Source organism: Xenopus tropicalis, chromosome 9 (genome assembly GCF_000004195.4).
Source record: "Xenopus tropicalis strain Nigerian chromosome 9, UCB_Xtro_10.0, whole genome shotgun sequence".
Taxonomy (NCBI): Eukaryota; Metazoa; Chordata; class Amphibia; order Anura; family Pipidae; genus Xenopus; species Xenopus tropicalis.
The window spans coordinates 16,142,179-16,158,616 of record NC_030685.2 but is presented as its reverse complement, the minus strand read 5'-3'; the positions used below and the strand labels follow the sequence as shown (position 1 = coordinate 16,158,616).

At 40.8% G+C, this 16,438-nt stretch overlaps 1 protein-coding gene across 1 annotated transcript in view; it reads left to right on the top strand.

Moving 5' to 3' along the window:
- gfer (growth factor, augmenter of liver regeneration) overlaps positions 1 to 3,268 on the top strand; it is a 4,827-nt gene extending 1,559 nt beyond the window's left edge. Inside the window, exons 2-3 of the mRNA XM_002935857.5 lie at positions 1,410 to 1,618; positions 2,691 to 3,268. Of these exons, the coding sequence (XP_002935903.2) occupies positions 1,410 to 1,618; positions 2,691 to 2,853 (372 nt within the window). The 3' untranslated portion in view covers positions 2,854 to 3,268. The remainder of the gene's footprint in view (positions 1 to 1,409; positions 1,619 to 2,690) is intronic.
- The last annotated feature ends 13,170 nt before the right edge of the window (positions 3,269 to 16,438 follow it).

Here is a 16,438-nt window from a genome sequence, read left to right as displayed (position 1 = left end):
AGAATGTACAGGTTGAGCCTGAAAGAGCAAAAAGGAATACAAAACTATCCAATTGCATGCTGGGTATTGTAGTTTTATATTAATCCTAGCTGTAGGCTAATTGTTAGATACAAACTACATTACCCAGCATGCAGTGGAACAGGCACACTAGGGGGAAAAACTTGTGCTAATTTCAATTACAATCCCACCAAGGCTCCAAAAAATAGCCCAAATCTGTACCTTAAATTAGTAGCCCAATTTGGCAACCCTTACCTAGAGATAAGTAGCCCCTAAAGTTAATAACCCCCCTCCCACCATGTTCTCAGACCTGTAACATCACCTGTAAGATCCACTTGATCCACTTCCTGATTCTCCCAGACCTGCTTCCAGGGTTGCCAGATTTATTTTTCCAAAATAGCCAAAGTCAGTTCTAAAACCAGCTCAAAACTAGCCAAAAGCTGCTTTGAAAGTAGCCCCAAAATAGCCCAATATGCGCAATGAAAAAAATTCGTAAAAAAAAAAAAATAACAGTATATATGGGAAAACATGACTTTGGGGCCAATATGAACCATTTTGATTTTGTTAATCTCTTTCCAGTAGAGTCAGACTGGCCCACTGGAACACTAGAAGAAACTCCTGTAGGGTAGGGTTGCCATTACCGGCCTAGCTGATAAATTACAAGCCGGGGCTATTATTACCAAATGTAGCTGCAGGTAAATTTGTAATTGTTAGTTGCTGAACCCCCAGCCCACCTACAAAAGAGAAATAAGAGAGCGCACACCCAAAACATAGAGAGGTGCTTTTCCCAGAGAGGCTGCCCACATAAGAAGTCCCCTAATCATAAGTAGTAATTCCCAAAGAGGAATGCACACTCTTAAAAAATCTTACTGTAATCCTTCTGTCTTGTCTATCCCCGCCCCTGCGATGTCTCAACTCCGCCCTTCGACCATTACATCATCGGCTGACTGGTCTGGACTGGCATTCAAAACAGGCCCTGGAATTTCAAGTACACAAAGCCTCCCCCCAGCCCACTAAATAATGTCTATATGGCTGTCTGTATGGCATCTTCCAGAAGCCCCTCTGGCATTTGCCAAAATTCACAGATTGCCAGTCTGGGCCTGTTGGCCGGTAAAGGAAGAAAAGGTATCAATCCTGGTTGGGTCACACTGCTCCCGGTACATCTTTGCGTGCGGCAGCGGTCAGATGACACTGCTTTTCCTAATTTTATTAGCCCCAACTATTTCATGACACACTGTGGCTCCAATGCAGGGGGCCATCAGCTACTCAGAGAGAAATGCCCCGAGGGGGCACAATACATGTTAATTGTTTAACCGCAGTGTCCATTTTTATAACTAACAAACAGTCCCTCCTTCGTGGATATATTAGGATCTATACCACATAATTACAGATTATGTTGCTGTTCATTCCAGGAAGCTGAGATAGAGAATAAGGAACGCCCGGCAGAATGTCCTTTGGATCGGGAAGAGCTGGGAAGGAGCTCCTGGTCCTTTCTGCACACAATGGCTGCTTACTATCCAGATCAGCCCACCAACCAACAGCAGCAGGAAATGCGGAGCTTCATAAACCTCTTTTCAAAGTTCTACCCTTGTGATGAGTGCGCTGAAGACATGAGAGAGAGGTGAACCTTCTTCAATGTGGTTTAATTGGGGTTTACCATTGCTATTTATTGCATACACAACATATTCTTGGCCAGAGGATAGCAACAGGGAGCCCAAGTGCTAAGCAGTAATGAACTGTGCTTGGTGTTATGACTTGCCACATATTTCTGTGGCCTCCAGCTACTTAAATTGTATATGTGATCTGGCTGCAAGTGTCATGTATGCTTTTAATGCGCAGAAATTGGGCCAGTTATCCTGCATAAGCCTTAAGCTGGAACGCCATGCTGTATAGTGGCCCTTTAATCAGAGACGTATGAGGTTATAGGCCTGTTGCTGCAGAACAATTAATTCACTGCTTATTTTCTTCAGTATAAATTGCTTATAGGCCCACAGGCCTTCAGATGCATTTTATGGCCCATATAATTCAACCAGATCACAAGAAACTTGATTAAAGGAGCAGGTCAGTGTAAAAATGAAATTGGGTACAATAGACAGACTGCTCAAAATAAAAAATATTTCTAATACAGTTAGGCAAAAATGTAATCTATAAAGGCTGGAGCAGGCAGATGTCTAACACAGTAGCCAGAACACTACTTCCTCCTTTACAGTTTTTCTTAGCTGTTAGCAGTCAGTAAGAAATCACTGACTTGAGGGGGGGCCATATCGGACATAACCTGTGTGCTCACAAACTAACTGAACAGTTATGTCCCATATGTCCCCCCCTAACCTCACTGACTAACTAATAAGTCAGAGTGCTCAAAGCAGGAAGTAGTGTTCTGGCTATTATGTTAGACATCCGCCTGCTCCAGACTTTATAGATTACATTTTTGCCGAACTGTATTGCAAATATTTTTTATTTTGCACAGTCTATCTATTTTACCCAGTTTAATTTCTTCCATGGAGACAAACAACATGGCTGCTTCTATTCAGGTACAAATACGCATATGTATTACGTTCATGCATTCAAACTTTTTAACCAAGAAAAAAAACATGGCAGACCTTTCAGAATAGGAGTCAACAGATTAAAAAAAAAATGAAGATTGATGTACCCAGAAATCTAATTGTTTTTATATTTATATATAAATTTCCCAGGCTGAACAGCACCCAGCCGGACACAAGCAGCAGACACAACTTGTCTCAGTGGATGTGTATATTACACAATGACGTGAACAGAAAACTTGGCAAAGAGGCGTTTGACTGCTCTAAAGTGGATGAGCGCTGGCGGGATGGATGGAAGGACGGCTCCTGTGATTGACGTGGGACACATACACTGAATTTCCTGTGCTCTTATGGGAAAGATAAATATTTGCTGCTGGAGGAAAAGTGCTGTCTGATAAAGCAGAGCTGAAGTGGCTAATTTACTGCAGATGAACTACAACTCCCAGAATGCCATCAGCAGCGTCAGAAAGGGATCACCCCTTTTCTAGTCATCAACTTAATATTGATGTGGCACTGTGATTATGCATAACTTATGCCAGGGGTCTGAGTAACAAGCAGCAGCTGGTTTGTGTCTGAGCTTGAGTTATGTTACACTGTGAAGTAGGGAGAAACAACACAAATGTCTAAAGCAAGAGAGCCATGCCTGTCATCAGGGGCAACCCAGTCGGCAACCTGGCCCGCCCCCTCCGTTGGCACGCATGCGCAGTTCGGGGGGGGGGGGGGGTGCGATGCCGTGGGTTATTGCCCCCGCCGCTTGTCATTAGCGGCGGGGGCAATGGCAAAGTAGGGGAACTAGTGGTAGGCAGCAGAGGCTTCTGCCTGGCGCCCCCTAATCATTGCGCCCTAGGCAGCTGCCTCTTCTGCCTACCCCTAGTTCTGGCCCTGCCTGTCATCATTGTGTGCTATTGCCGCAAAGTGGCCTGTCTTTGCTAGCCCCTTGTTTCTTGTCCCTTATTTCTCTCACTAGTCATAGTCTAACAGTGGTGGGAGGGGGTATTTATTAAATAATCATAAACATTAATGGACCTAGGCCCATTTACATTAATGACAAGAGGCACTCTTGTATAGGTAAAGCCAGGATTTACCCAGCAACCGTACTCTGGTTCTTTATACTTCCTGGATCTCGGCTGCTCTCCTTCCAGTGGTGGCGGTAGGTCTTGGTCCTGGAGTAAGAAGCTGGTTGAAGGGTTCTCCTTTGATGTCTGTGTGAATATAAAACAGGGTGAATGCACTTTGGCCTCTATTTGGATGCCATGCCCACAGGGTCCTGCCATTGGCAACAACAGCAGAGACTTGAATCAGCTGTTAATAATAGAATTTAATCAAGCAGCATATATAGAATAATGTACCCCCTGCTGTAAAAAAATAAGGATATTGTACTTTTATACTCAGAGGTGACTTGTAATATCCTCATATTTTACAACAGGGGGTACATTAGTTATTACAATACACAAGTTTCAGAAAGTCACAGGACAGGAATTACATCACGAAGCAATGATTATAAGTGATGACATCACTAAGCACTGTTTATAAGGATATCATAGTGCATAAGAGCACTGCTGTGTATTTCTTTCCTGCTTGAATAAACTGGATCCATTTCCTTATTAACACCAGGAAAGCTAATAGGCATGTTTTCTGCAACTGCCATCACCAGAAATTCTGGTTAACCCTTAGCTTTGGCTCCAAGCCCCACCCCCAGCCTAGCAAGGGGAAAGAGCAGCCCAGAATCAGGGCATTAGAATTAGAACTCTATAGCACTGGGACCAATTGGAATCACTTATCAAAGTAAAGGTTCTTATTTGGGGCTAATGAAACTTTCTGTTCAGCAGCTCTCCAGTATAAAATTTCAGAAGTTATCTGGCTGCTAAGGTCCAAAGTACCTTAGCAACCAGGGAGTTGCCACTGTAGAGTTGCGATGAGAGACTGTAATATTAATAGTAGAGGGTCTGAATAGAAAGTGCCAGTGTCAGTGACCCCCATATAAAAGCTGGAAAGAGTCAGAAGAAGAAGGCAAATAATTTAAAAACTATACAAAATAAATAACGATGACCAACTGAAAAGTTGCTTAGTATTGGCCATTTGTGCCGTTTACTATTGCTGAAATTTTTTCCCAGTAATATTGCGACTTCCTTTTGCTATTATAAGTATTGATATTAGGGATGCATCAAATCCAGGATCCGGTTCGGGATTTGGCTTTTTTCAGCAGGATTCGGATTCGGGCTAATCAACGCTCCTGGCCGAACTAAATTCTGAAAATCACATGACTTTTCGTCACATAAACACGGAAGTTGAGCGGCGCACTTTAACCCTTCCATATCCTAATTTACACATGTAAATAAGGATTCAGTTTGGTATTTAGCAGAATCCTTTATGAAGGATTCAGGGTCCGGCCGAAAATGAAAATAGTTGATTGGGTGCATCCCTAATTGATATTAAGGCCCTATACAGGTATAGGACCCATTATCCAGAATGCTCGGGACCAAGGGTATTCCGGATAAGGGGTCTTTCCGTAATTTGGATCTCAATACCTTAAGTCTGCTAAAAAATCAATAAAACATTAATTAAACCCAATAGGATTGTTTTGCATCCAATAAGGATTAATTATATCTTAGTTGGAATCAATTACAAGGTTCTGTTTTATTTCTACATAGAAAAAGGAAATCCGTTTTAAAATTCTGAATTATTTGATTAAAATGGAGTCTATGGGAGACGGGCATTCCGTAATTCGGAGCTTTCTGGATAACGGGTTTCCGGATAAGGGGTCCGATACCTGTACCATGTTTCCCTGCCATTTTTTCCAGCCGCCACTGAGCCAGTCACGTGATGATCAGTAATATTGGGAGCCAGAACTGATTAGAACCTATAAAGCAGTTTGGTTCCTGGGAGTGAGAAGTTTGGGTGTCTGTATGTTTTTAGCCTTACTGAATATATGTTTGATTAAAAAAATCTATTTATGTCGGTTTCTATATATTTTTATGGAATTTTTCAAATCAACAAAATTAAATGAGGTCATAAAAGTGTCTCTATAGCTTCATTTTTTAACTCATTTTTTTTCCCCAATAGAAAGATTAAGAGTTACATTTATAATTAGGGATGCACCGAGTTCGGGATTTGGCCAAGATTCGTCCTTAGGCAAAGGGCTCATTTATCAACAGTGGGCAAATTTGCACCTAGATAGTAACACATGGCAACCAATCAGATTTTTATATTTATTATATGCAGCTGGTTGGAAAGAAACTCTAATCCTTTATTGGTTGCTATGGGTTACTGCCAAGGTGCAAATGTTTTTTTCATTTTTTATTACTGGGGCTGGCAAAAAAAAAATTATCATTTAAAAATTAAAAAATGTGACTTTTAATCTCATTATTATCTCTTTAAAAAGTCAAAATTCTCAATTTTAATCTCATATTCTCAATTATGACTATAAAAAGTTAAAATTCTGACTTTATATCTCATACTTATGAGTCAGAATTTTTACTTTTTATTATATAATTGGTCCAAAATCCAAATATTGGCTTTTGAATTTATACCTATGATTTATAATTATTAGATTAAAAATCATAATCATGAGTTTAAAAGTAAAAATTTTGACTAATAAAGGCTTTTTAAAGTCAAAATCTCATAATTTATTGAAAGACTGCGGCAGGGGCCCCCGAAGCAGAAGCCCCGGGGGGCCTAGCACCCTCCAGTCCAACCCTGTATAAGTCAGAATTTTGTATTTAAAAATATAAATTTTGACTTTTTAAAGTCATGAGATAAAAAGTCAACACTTTCAGTATCAAAAGTCATAATTTATAACATTTATTGATTCATTGATCCCAACTAAGATATAATTACCCCTTATTGGGGGCAGAACAGCCCTATTGGGTTTATTTAATGGTTAAATGATTCCCTTTTCTCTGTAATAATAAAACAGTACCTGTACTTGATCCCAACTAAGATATAATTACCCCTTATTGGGGGCAGAACAGTCCTATTGGGTTTATTTCATGGTTAAATGATTCCCTTTTCTCTGTAATAATAAAACAGTACCTGTACTTGATCCCAACTAAGATATAATTACCCATTATTGGGGGCAGAACAGCCCTATTGGGTTTATTTCATGGTTAAATGATTCCCTTTTCTCTGTAATAATAAAACAGTACCTGTACTTGATCCCAACTAAGATATAATTACCCCTTATTGGGGGCAGAACAGCCCTATTGGGTTTATTTAATGGTTAAATGATTCCCTTTTCTCTGTAATAATAAAACAGTACCTGTACTTGATCCCAACTAAGATATAATTACCCCTTATTGGGGGCAGAACAGCCCTATTGGGTTTATTTCATGGTTAAATGATTCCCTTTTCTCTGTAATAATAAAACAGTACCTGTACTTGATCCCAACTAAGATATAATTACCCCTTATTGGGGGCAGAACAGTCCTATTGGGTTTATTTAATGGTTAAATGATTCCCTTTTCTCTGTAATAATAAAACAGTACCTGTACTTGATCCCAACTAAGATATAATCAATCCTTATTGGGGGCAGAACAGCCCTATTGGGTTTATTTAATGGTTAAATGATTCCCTTTTCTCTGTAATAATAAAACAGTACCAGTACTTGATCCCAACTAAGATATAATTACCCCTTATTGGGGGCAGAACAGCCCTATTGGGTTTATTTAATGGTTAAATGATTCCCTTTTCTCTGTAATAATAAAACAGTACCTGTACTTGATCCCAACTAAGATATAATCAATCCTTATTTGGGGCAGAACAGCCCTATTGGGTTTATTTAATGGTTAAATGATTCCCTTTTCTCTGTAATAATAAAACAGTACCTGTACTTGATCCCAACTAAGATATAATTACCCCTTATTGGGGGCAGAACAGCCCTATTGGGTTTATTTCATGGTTAAATGATTCCCTTTTCTCTGTAATAATAAAACAGTACCTGTACTTGATCCCAACTAAGATATAATTACCCCTTATTGGGGGCAGAACAGCCCTATTGGGTTTATTTCATGGTTAAATGATTCCCTTTTCTCTGTAATAATAAAACAGTACCTGTACTTGATCCCAACTAAGATATAATTACCCCTTATTGGGGGCAGAACAGTCCTATTGGGTTTATTTAATGGTTAAATGATTCCCTTTTCTCTGTAATAATAAAACAGTACCTGTACTTGATCCCAACTAAGATATAATTACCCCTTATTGGGGGCAGAACAGCCCTATTGGGTTTATTTAATGGTTAAATGATTCCCTTTTCTCTGTAATAATAAAACAGTACCAGTACTTGATCCCAACTAAGATATAATTACCCCTTATTGGGGGCAGAACAGCCCTATTGGGTTTATTTAATGGTTAAATGATTCCCTTTTCTCTGTAATAATAAAACAGTACCTGTACTTGATCCCAACTAAGATATAATCAATCCTTATTTGGGGCAGAACAGCCCTATTGGGTTTATTTAATGGTTAAATGATTCCCTTTTCTCTGTAATAATAAAACAGTACCTGTACTTGATCCCAACTAAGATATAATTACCCCTTATTGGGGGCAGAACAGCCCTATTGGGTTTATTTAATGGTTAAATGATTCCCTTTTCTCTGTAATAATAAAATAGTACCAGTACTTGATCCCAACTAAGATATAATTAATCCTTATTGGAAGCAAAACAATCCTATTGACTTTATTTCACGTTTAAATAATCTTTTAGCAGAATTAAGGCGTGGAGATCCAAATTACGGAAAGATCCCTTATCCGAAAAACCCCAGGTCCCGAGCATTCTGGATAATGGGTCCCATACCTGTACAAAAAATACAATTTTGTAATACTTTTGGGGCAGAAATGTCCCATGAGATCCCAAGAGTACGTCTATTTTTAACCAGTTAAGCCATTATCCTGGCTTGAGCAGCTCAGCTGGCAGCAGGGAAGGGGTTAAGGAGACGGCTGTTCTTCCCTAGAAAGATTACTTTCCCTCTCCATCCATGAGTGAAATGAGAATAATAGCTGTCATCAAATATGCATTGGGAAGGAGCAAGGCGGCCACATGGCATGTGTTGGTGTCGCGCAGGAATCATGCGTCAGGGGGTCTCCTAGCCCCACCGCTGCCACTCGGGGCCACCTCGGTAGGGGAAGGTGCCCCTCCTGGGCTGTAGGACCGCGGCTACTGTGGGAAGCTGGCCGGACGCTATGTGAACGTTAGAAAGGTAAGCGCCGAGGTGGCTGTTACTTGATCTCAGCACATGGCTTTGTTTGCTAAAGAGTCTTGGTTACCGAGGGCTTGTGTTTCCTAGGTGAGGGCACCTCTTTCTTTCCTCCTAGTCTTGTAGAATTTGCCCCGACGTCCTGCTCTCCTAACTTTTATCTGCCGTGGCTTCCCCTGTAACCTTTGGGTGCTTTATTAGGGGCCCAATTGTGATTGTTAGACATTATGTGGGGTGTCACACATTTGTCTGCTGACCAAAACCTTGGTTAAAGGAAAACTCCGGCTTTGGAACCAAACCATAACACAGGAACCCCTAATTAATTTCTCCAAAAAGTAGGAATAAATACCATTTTTATATGCTGAAATCCAGCTGCAAAACAGTTCTTCTTTTTCTGCATCATTTCAAATCCTGGCAGGGGAGGAGGGACTAAAACATTGAAGTTGCAAATTGTAACAACTTCTCCACAGCTTACAGACAGCATGCAGGAACTACATAACCCACAATGCACTGCACTGTGATGTGACATCACGTGAGCAGGGCATTGTGGGATTGGGAGGATGCAGGCTGAAGGCAGGCTGAGGACAGGAGACTACTGTTACATTTTATTTGAGTCTCAAAGTAGCCAACCAGATCAGCAGGGTAACAGGGGGCGGGGCTTAGGGAACTGTTCCAAACCATATTATTACATTAAAAATTATGAAAAGGCTGCATATTTTTAATTGATGCATATTGCAAAGTTGTCTTAAATTATGTTTACTTTTCAAAAAGCTCAAGTTGTGTTTGGATGGAGTTCCCCCTTAGGGCCGTGATACACGGGGAGATTAGTCACGCTGCGAAATCTCCGTTGTTGCGGGTGACTAATCTCCCCGCAATGCCATCCCACCGGCTGGCATACGCTGTGCCGCAATTTGCCCAAGTTGCTGAAGTTTCCTTTCAAGGCAACTTCGGCAAATCGCGGTGACGCGTATGCCATCCCACTGGCGATTTACATTCTAGCCGGTGGGATGGCACTGCGGGGTGATTAGTCGCCCGTGACAATGGAGATTTCGCGGCGCAACTAATCTCCCCGTGTACCCCTGCCCTTAAGGCCCCTCAATTCTGCCTGGGAGCTGCTCAGTATTATTGGGTAGTGATTCCACCAGGCAAAGCACCACAGCAGGGGGGGTTTTAGCCAAGTGACAGCGCAGTATCATTAGGTAACAGTCTGATTGGGCAGAGCTCAGAAGCAGGGGGGTCTTGCCCAAGTGAGTGCTAGACAAATTACAAGTTACACTTTTGAGGGGACGGCCACCATATCATCTGATGGTATATGCAGCCTTGCTCTTTTTCTCTATATGAATAAATCTTAATCTCTGTAGGGCTCACTGGCCTACATGCTAAATAGTAGGATTGCCGTTGACCATAGTAACCAATCAGCGGTTAGTTTTCATAAGTGTACTACGATGAAAGCGGAGATCTGATTGGTTGCTATGGGCAGTTGCACTGGTGCAATTAATAAAATGCCGTCTTGTGTGTAACAGGGAATTCTGTACCCTAGAGCAGAGGTTACCAGACTGATGGGGCTACAGTGAGAGTGAAGGGAGACAGGAGAGGGGGCAAAAGATTTATTGCTGACTACTATATATGCTTCAATACGTTGCTTCTTTGTATAGTGAATAATATACCCCCTATTGTAAAATATAAGGATAGTAAAAGTCGTAAGTGCTCTTAAGAGCACTTACATAAGCATATTATTATTATTTTATTAACATTTATTTATAAAGCGCCAACATATCCCGCAGCGCTGTACAATAAGTGGGTTTTATACATTGGACATACAGAGTAACATATAAAGCAATCAATAACCGATACAAGAGGTGAAGAGGGCCCTGCCCAAAAGAGCTTACAATCTACAAGGATATGAAGGGTGAGTGCTTTTATACAGGTCATGGAATTCCATATTTTACAACAGGGGGTACATTAGTTTAATACACAAGTTTCAGTGAGCCATGTGACCGAAATGACATCACTAAGCAATGATTATAACTAATGACATCACTAAGCACCATTTATAAGGATATAATTTACAGGCTATTCATGGCTCTTTTGCATTATATAGTGAATAACATAAAATATAGCGATATTATAAATCAAATGTATTCCATGACCATATAAAAGCAAGAGGCAGAAGGCAAATGCTTTTATACAGGTCATGGAACTCCAAGGTGACTTCTAATATCCTCATATTTTACAACAGGGGGTACATTATTTATTATAATATACAAGTTTCAGTGAGTCATGTGACAGAATTGACATTACTAAGCAGCGATTATAACTGATGACATCACTAAGCTCCGTTTATAAGGATATAATTTACAAGATATTCGTGGCTCCTGTATATTGTATATGAGTACGGTATGGTGTCCGGCCATTGTCGATCCTATATATAGAGCTTGTGTTCGTGGTACTGGGATTACAGGACTCTTATCGCCAGCAGGAAGAGAAAGACAATCAAAATAAGAAAGAGACTGTAGAGCCGGAATTGGAGTTATGGCTTGAGGGATCCAGTTGATTCTCCAGGGGATGGAATTCTACAGGTCAACAGCCATGAATCAATTTCCCCGGCAGCTGGGCCAGCAAAGGCAAAGGATTCAGGTAATGGAAACCCAAACAGTAAACTGAAGTGCTCCTCTAAACTCTTTTGCCAAGAACATACATTTTCTATTTGTAGTGGTTTTAAGATATGAGCAGTTCTACACTGCTATTACCAGGCTTTCATCTCAATGTGTGAGTGTGAATGGCTCAAACTCACCGTGTGTGGGATGCATACACAGATAAAGGGGAGCTTAACCCTGCTGCACTGCACTGTTCATCATACTTTACTTTGGTGTTGCTGGACTAAAAAATCCCAGCATGCAGTGAGCTGTAGTTTAGCAACATCAGGGCGTACTCCTAAAACAATGTTCCTCAATAATTGAAAAACTGCTTTTTGAGTAGGTTTACAAGAATTCAATTGTTGGGTTTAGATCCCATCTAATTGTTGAAAATTAAGAAGACAATAAATAGTATTTTAGAGAAGGAGCATGGTTTACCATTGGTTTGTTATGATGATTTGTGTTCCTGTGTGCCCAGCTATGTGTGTGCGACTGTGTGCAAGCCATGATACAAGGCCCTTTTGAAATGCCCAGGCTTCCCTATGTTGCCCAATGTTGGATAGATGACCCCTTGGTCTGAGATGTTTACTCCTCCCAGTCACCACTCATTGGGTATCTAACAGCATATGATTCTGATTGGGTACCTATCAACATATGATTCTGATTGGGTATCTATCAGCATATCATTCTAATTGGGTATCTATAAGCATATCATTCTAATTGGGTATCAGCATATCATTCTGATTGGGTATCTATCAGCATATCATTCTGATTGGGTATCTATCAGCATATCATTCTGATTGGGTATCTATCAGCATATCATTCTAATTGGGTATCTATCAGCATATCATTTTGGTTAGGTATCTATTAAAATATTGTTTTGATTGGGTAACTAGCAAGATATTCTAATTGGGTAGCTACCAACATATCATTCTAACTGGGTATCTATCAACATATCGTTCTGATAGGGTATCACTCAATATATCATTCTGATTGGGTATCTATCAACATATCATTCTGATTAGGTATCACCCAATATATATCATTCTGATTGGGTATCCATCATCATATCATTCTGATTGAGTATCCATCATCATATCATTCTGATTGGGTATCTATCAACATATCATTCTGATTGGGTATCACCCAATATATAATTCTGATTGAGTATCTATCATCATATAATTCTGATTGAGTATCTATCATCATATCATTCTGATTGAGTATCTATCATCATATAATTCTGATTGAGTATCTATCATCATATCATTCTGATTGGGTAATAACTTATCTTTCTGATGGCTGTCAATGTGTTTTAGTCATACATTAGGCTGGGGTGTATAGGAGCCAGCCAGTGTGTTAGGGTATTACTGGCCCACCAAGAAACTATGTGAACCAGTGGGTCTAATTAATTCTCGAACTCACTTGTCTCATGAAACGATGGAGTGTTCTGTGGAATCGGCATTAATTACAATGAACACTGGATGTCACCCTTTACCCAGATGACACCACCTAGCAACCCAGTTAGCTCAGTTGCATGGCATCATTGCCAGACCTTGGATCTATAAGGTATGAGCTGGAAGTGGCACAAAGATATAACAACTGAAAAAGCCAATCTCGTAAGCAGAGAATAGAGACCCCTGGTGGACAGAAGGGATGGGATTGAGGAACTAGAGGTCTTTATTAAAATAGAGTTAGAATAGGTTAGAATGGACATGGTAAAACAAGTTCACTTATATAAGACAAGCCTAACCTTACTATGCACCGCTGGCTGGCCTTTGTACTCATGCCCCCCAGTATTCCCCCAACCTCTTTTCTGCTGATTCACAGAACATACTCTGGGCTGCTGTCACTTACCTGAGACCCCGAGGCACAGAGACAGGGCAGGCAATATATGAAGCTAATCCCGCAGTCCTGTCTCCCCGCCCCATCATGTCCCCTGTTGGAGGGGCCGGTTGGATTAGCTACTGTGCACCGCACCCCTCTGAATATATTTTGGTTGCGGGGCGGTAATATTACTCTATGATAACCCGTCTTTTCTCAGCACTCACCCCAACCCCCACTGGGCCACTTGCTTTCTCACCACAGTGGTGGCAGGCAGCCTTATCATTTAGAATAAACCATAAGTCAAAAAAATTGACCCCAAACTCTCCTTCCCAGCCATATGTAGGTTTATATCCCCTTTAAGTTCCAGTTTACGGCACTGCTGGGAAGACGCGTGCGCTGGGCAGCTGTAACTATGTTCCTTCTGTTTAGTGCAACTTGAGGAGACACCTGACATCACCCCGGTGTATATTTCATGAGGGAGATGTTGTGAGAGGGATGTAGTCACAAAGTACTGGGTGTGAGCGAATGCGTGATTCCATAGTGACAAGAGATCTATACATTTCTCTGGGGTTTGGGACAGGTTGGAGAGTCTTTGGCCATGGTCTGGCAGACTGTGGCGTGGCCTAAAAACATGGCAAATGTTGTGCTTTAAAATGTTGGTAGGTACTATATGTAAAAATTCAGCTATTATAGTGGCAAAGCTTTAGCAGAACCAATAAAATGGGTGTAATTGTAAGCTACATGAGTATACAGAGCTCATTTAGAAAACCTGGGCAAATTTGCACTTGGGCAGTAACCTATAGAAGCCAATCAGTGATTAGCCTTCTTCAACCTGCTAAAGGTAGAACAATGAAAGCAAACATCTAATTGGTTGCCATGAGTTGCTGCCCAGGTACAGAGTTGCCCAGTGATTATAAATGACCCCCTGTGTGTATATATAAGATGTATTATGCTACTTATGCCTGGGTTTAAAACAAATGATAGTTATTAAACTTTTAACCCCGTGCTGTATATCTAGGCATTGCCAGGGAACTGACCAGACAAGGAAGAGCCCTGCCGAGCACCTGCTGATTGTCTTAGACAATATATTTTTTTTTCTTTGAGATGAGAATTTGATCTGTTCACACAAAAGAAGTGGCAAATTTAGAAACACCTCTGCTTAAAATTTCATGAATTCCAGGGAGACGTGAATTCAGAGCTACCATTAATATTTCACTGTCCCACGGGGTCAGACAGCTGTTGGATATTAATTATAAGAAACAAACTGCTGCCAAGCAAAAGCCTTTAGCCCAGCCAGCCTATAGCACGTTGCATCTGTCAAGCAAAGCCCCTTGTTGCAGTTCGGCACTAGGAATTAAGGTGGCCATACGCCGGCCAATTGATATTGATCCATTAGACCAGGGGTGGCCAATATGTCAATTGCGGTCCACCAGTCGATCCCCCGTGGATCTCTGGTGGACCGCTATGAAGCTGGAGATGCAGAAGTGTGGCGAGAATGCATAGAGCCATGTCAGGAGAAGATCCGCTCACTTGTAAACCTCGCAAAACAAGTGGATCTTACAAGGACCTTTAGAACAGTAGATTTTGTTTGTGTAGCTGGAAAAAATTATTTCTGGCACACAGCAACCTCCAATTTGGAGGCTCCCCTATGCACCCTTACATGGCAAATGCATGTTGTACCTGCCGACAAATATGAGAAATATACCTTATTGCTGTTGGCCACTAGGAAGTAGAACAGAGCCCTGTGTTTGTGTAGCCAAAAAATATTATTTTTGGCACACAGAAACCTCTCCCTAGGAGACTCAAAACAGTAGAATCCCAATACACAGGGGACGGCATAAAAAAAATGGCAATTGTCTGTATGGGACAGTGAAAACCAGCATCAATTCCAGAAAAACATTAAATCCGGGTACATAAAATCGGGGCTGTACTTTATTTAATTTTACCTGCACTGTGACTATTCCGACACATATATATAGAGCGCTGACATCGGTTGCCCAAGACAAGCTTGAAATGAATACCTGGCTTGTATGTGGGCTTCCATGGGCCTCACACATGCACCCCTTACATGGCAGCTGGGTGTTGCACCTGTCAAGCAAAATATTATATTGCATTTGGGTACAAGGAATTAGAAAAGAGCATTCTGTTTGTGTAACCGGAAAGCATTATTTCTGGCACACAGTGACCTCCAGTCTGGGGACTCAATATATCATTTTATCTGCACTATGGCAATTCCCAAACATTGCAATAAACATAATAAATATAAGCCTCTCATTGCAGAATAACTTATGATCACGTTTAAAAAGGTAAAAACTCCTCTCTGTCTACTTTAGACAGGGTATATTTTCCCTTTCACCCCCCTGCAGTGATAAACTACAATTCCCAGAATCCTCAGCCAGCTATTAAATTGTTTTTTTAATTATTTGTTTTTTTTTTGCTTTTTTTCTGACTATAATATCTGACAGCTAAGTGAGTTGTCCACATGCATTGCTTATACACCAACCCCCCTCCCAAAGAGTCAGAGGGTTTATTTTATCCACATGAACCTACCCTGCTGTGAGAATCTCTCTGAATCTCTCGATTGTTTAAAAACTGCCATTGTTATGCAAAAAAAAGGTTATATATAATAATATATTCATCCTATTTATTTATACTATCAATTTATTTTTGCAATTAGTGCAGGAGCAATTAGCCTGTGTAATACGACTGCCTTTGCCACATTGCATAATGTGTGATCAAGTGTATCTAGCTTGTAGATTTTCTCTTGGGTGTGTCGGAGACAATCTAAGTAACGGCTTGTGTGGCCGCTATAACCTGTATCAGGTTCTGACAATTTGCACGGTATCATCAAGCAGAAAATTATTTCCAGTGTGTGCCTTAAGTGGGGGGATATATTTTCATCCCGATATAGCAGCGCCCCATCTATTATTCTGCATCATCCGTTGCTTCTTCCTTTGATCTTTTACTCATTTCTTTAGAAAAGTTTCAGGGTGGTAAAATAGCAATGGTACAGCCTGCCTGCATTATTAATACTAAACTGAGCCAAGAAGATAGTGTTACAGCACAAGGGCTTCGCCACTATATCTTGGCTCCTTTATTCTATTGCCCAGCAGAAGCAAAACAGTGCCGGAGGATTAAAGCGTAATAGGAATCCCCTTCAGGGGTTTCACAACGAAGCCTATGGATTTTACATCAAGACCTTTCTTCAAGGGATTCCTTGCCAATTAACTTTGAGTGGATTGGT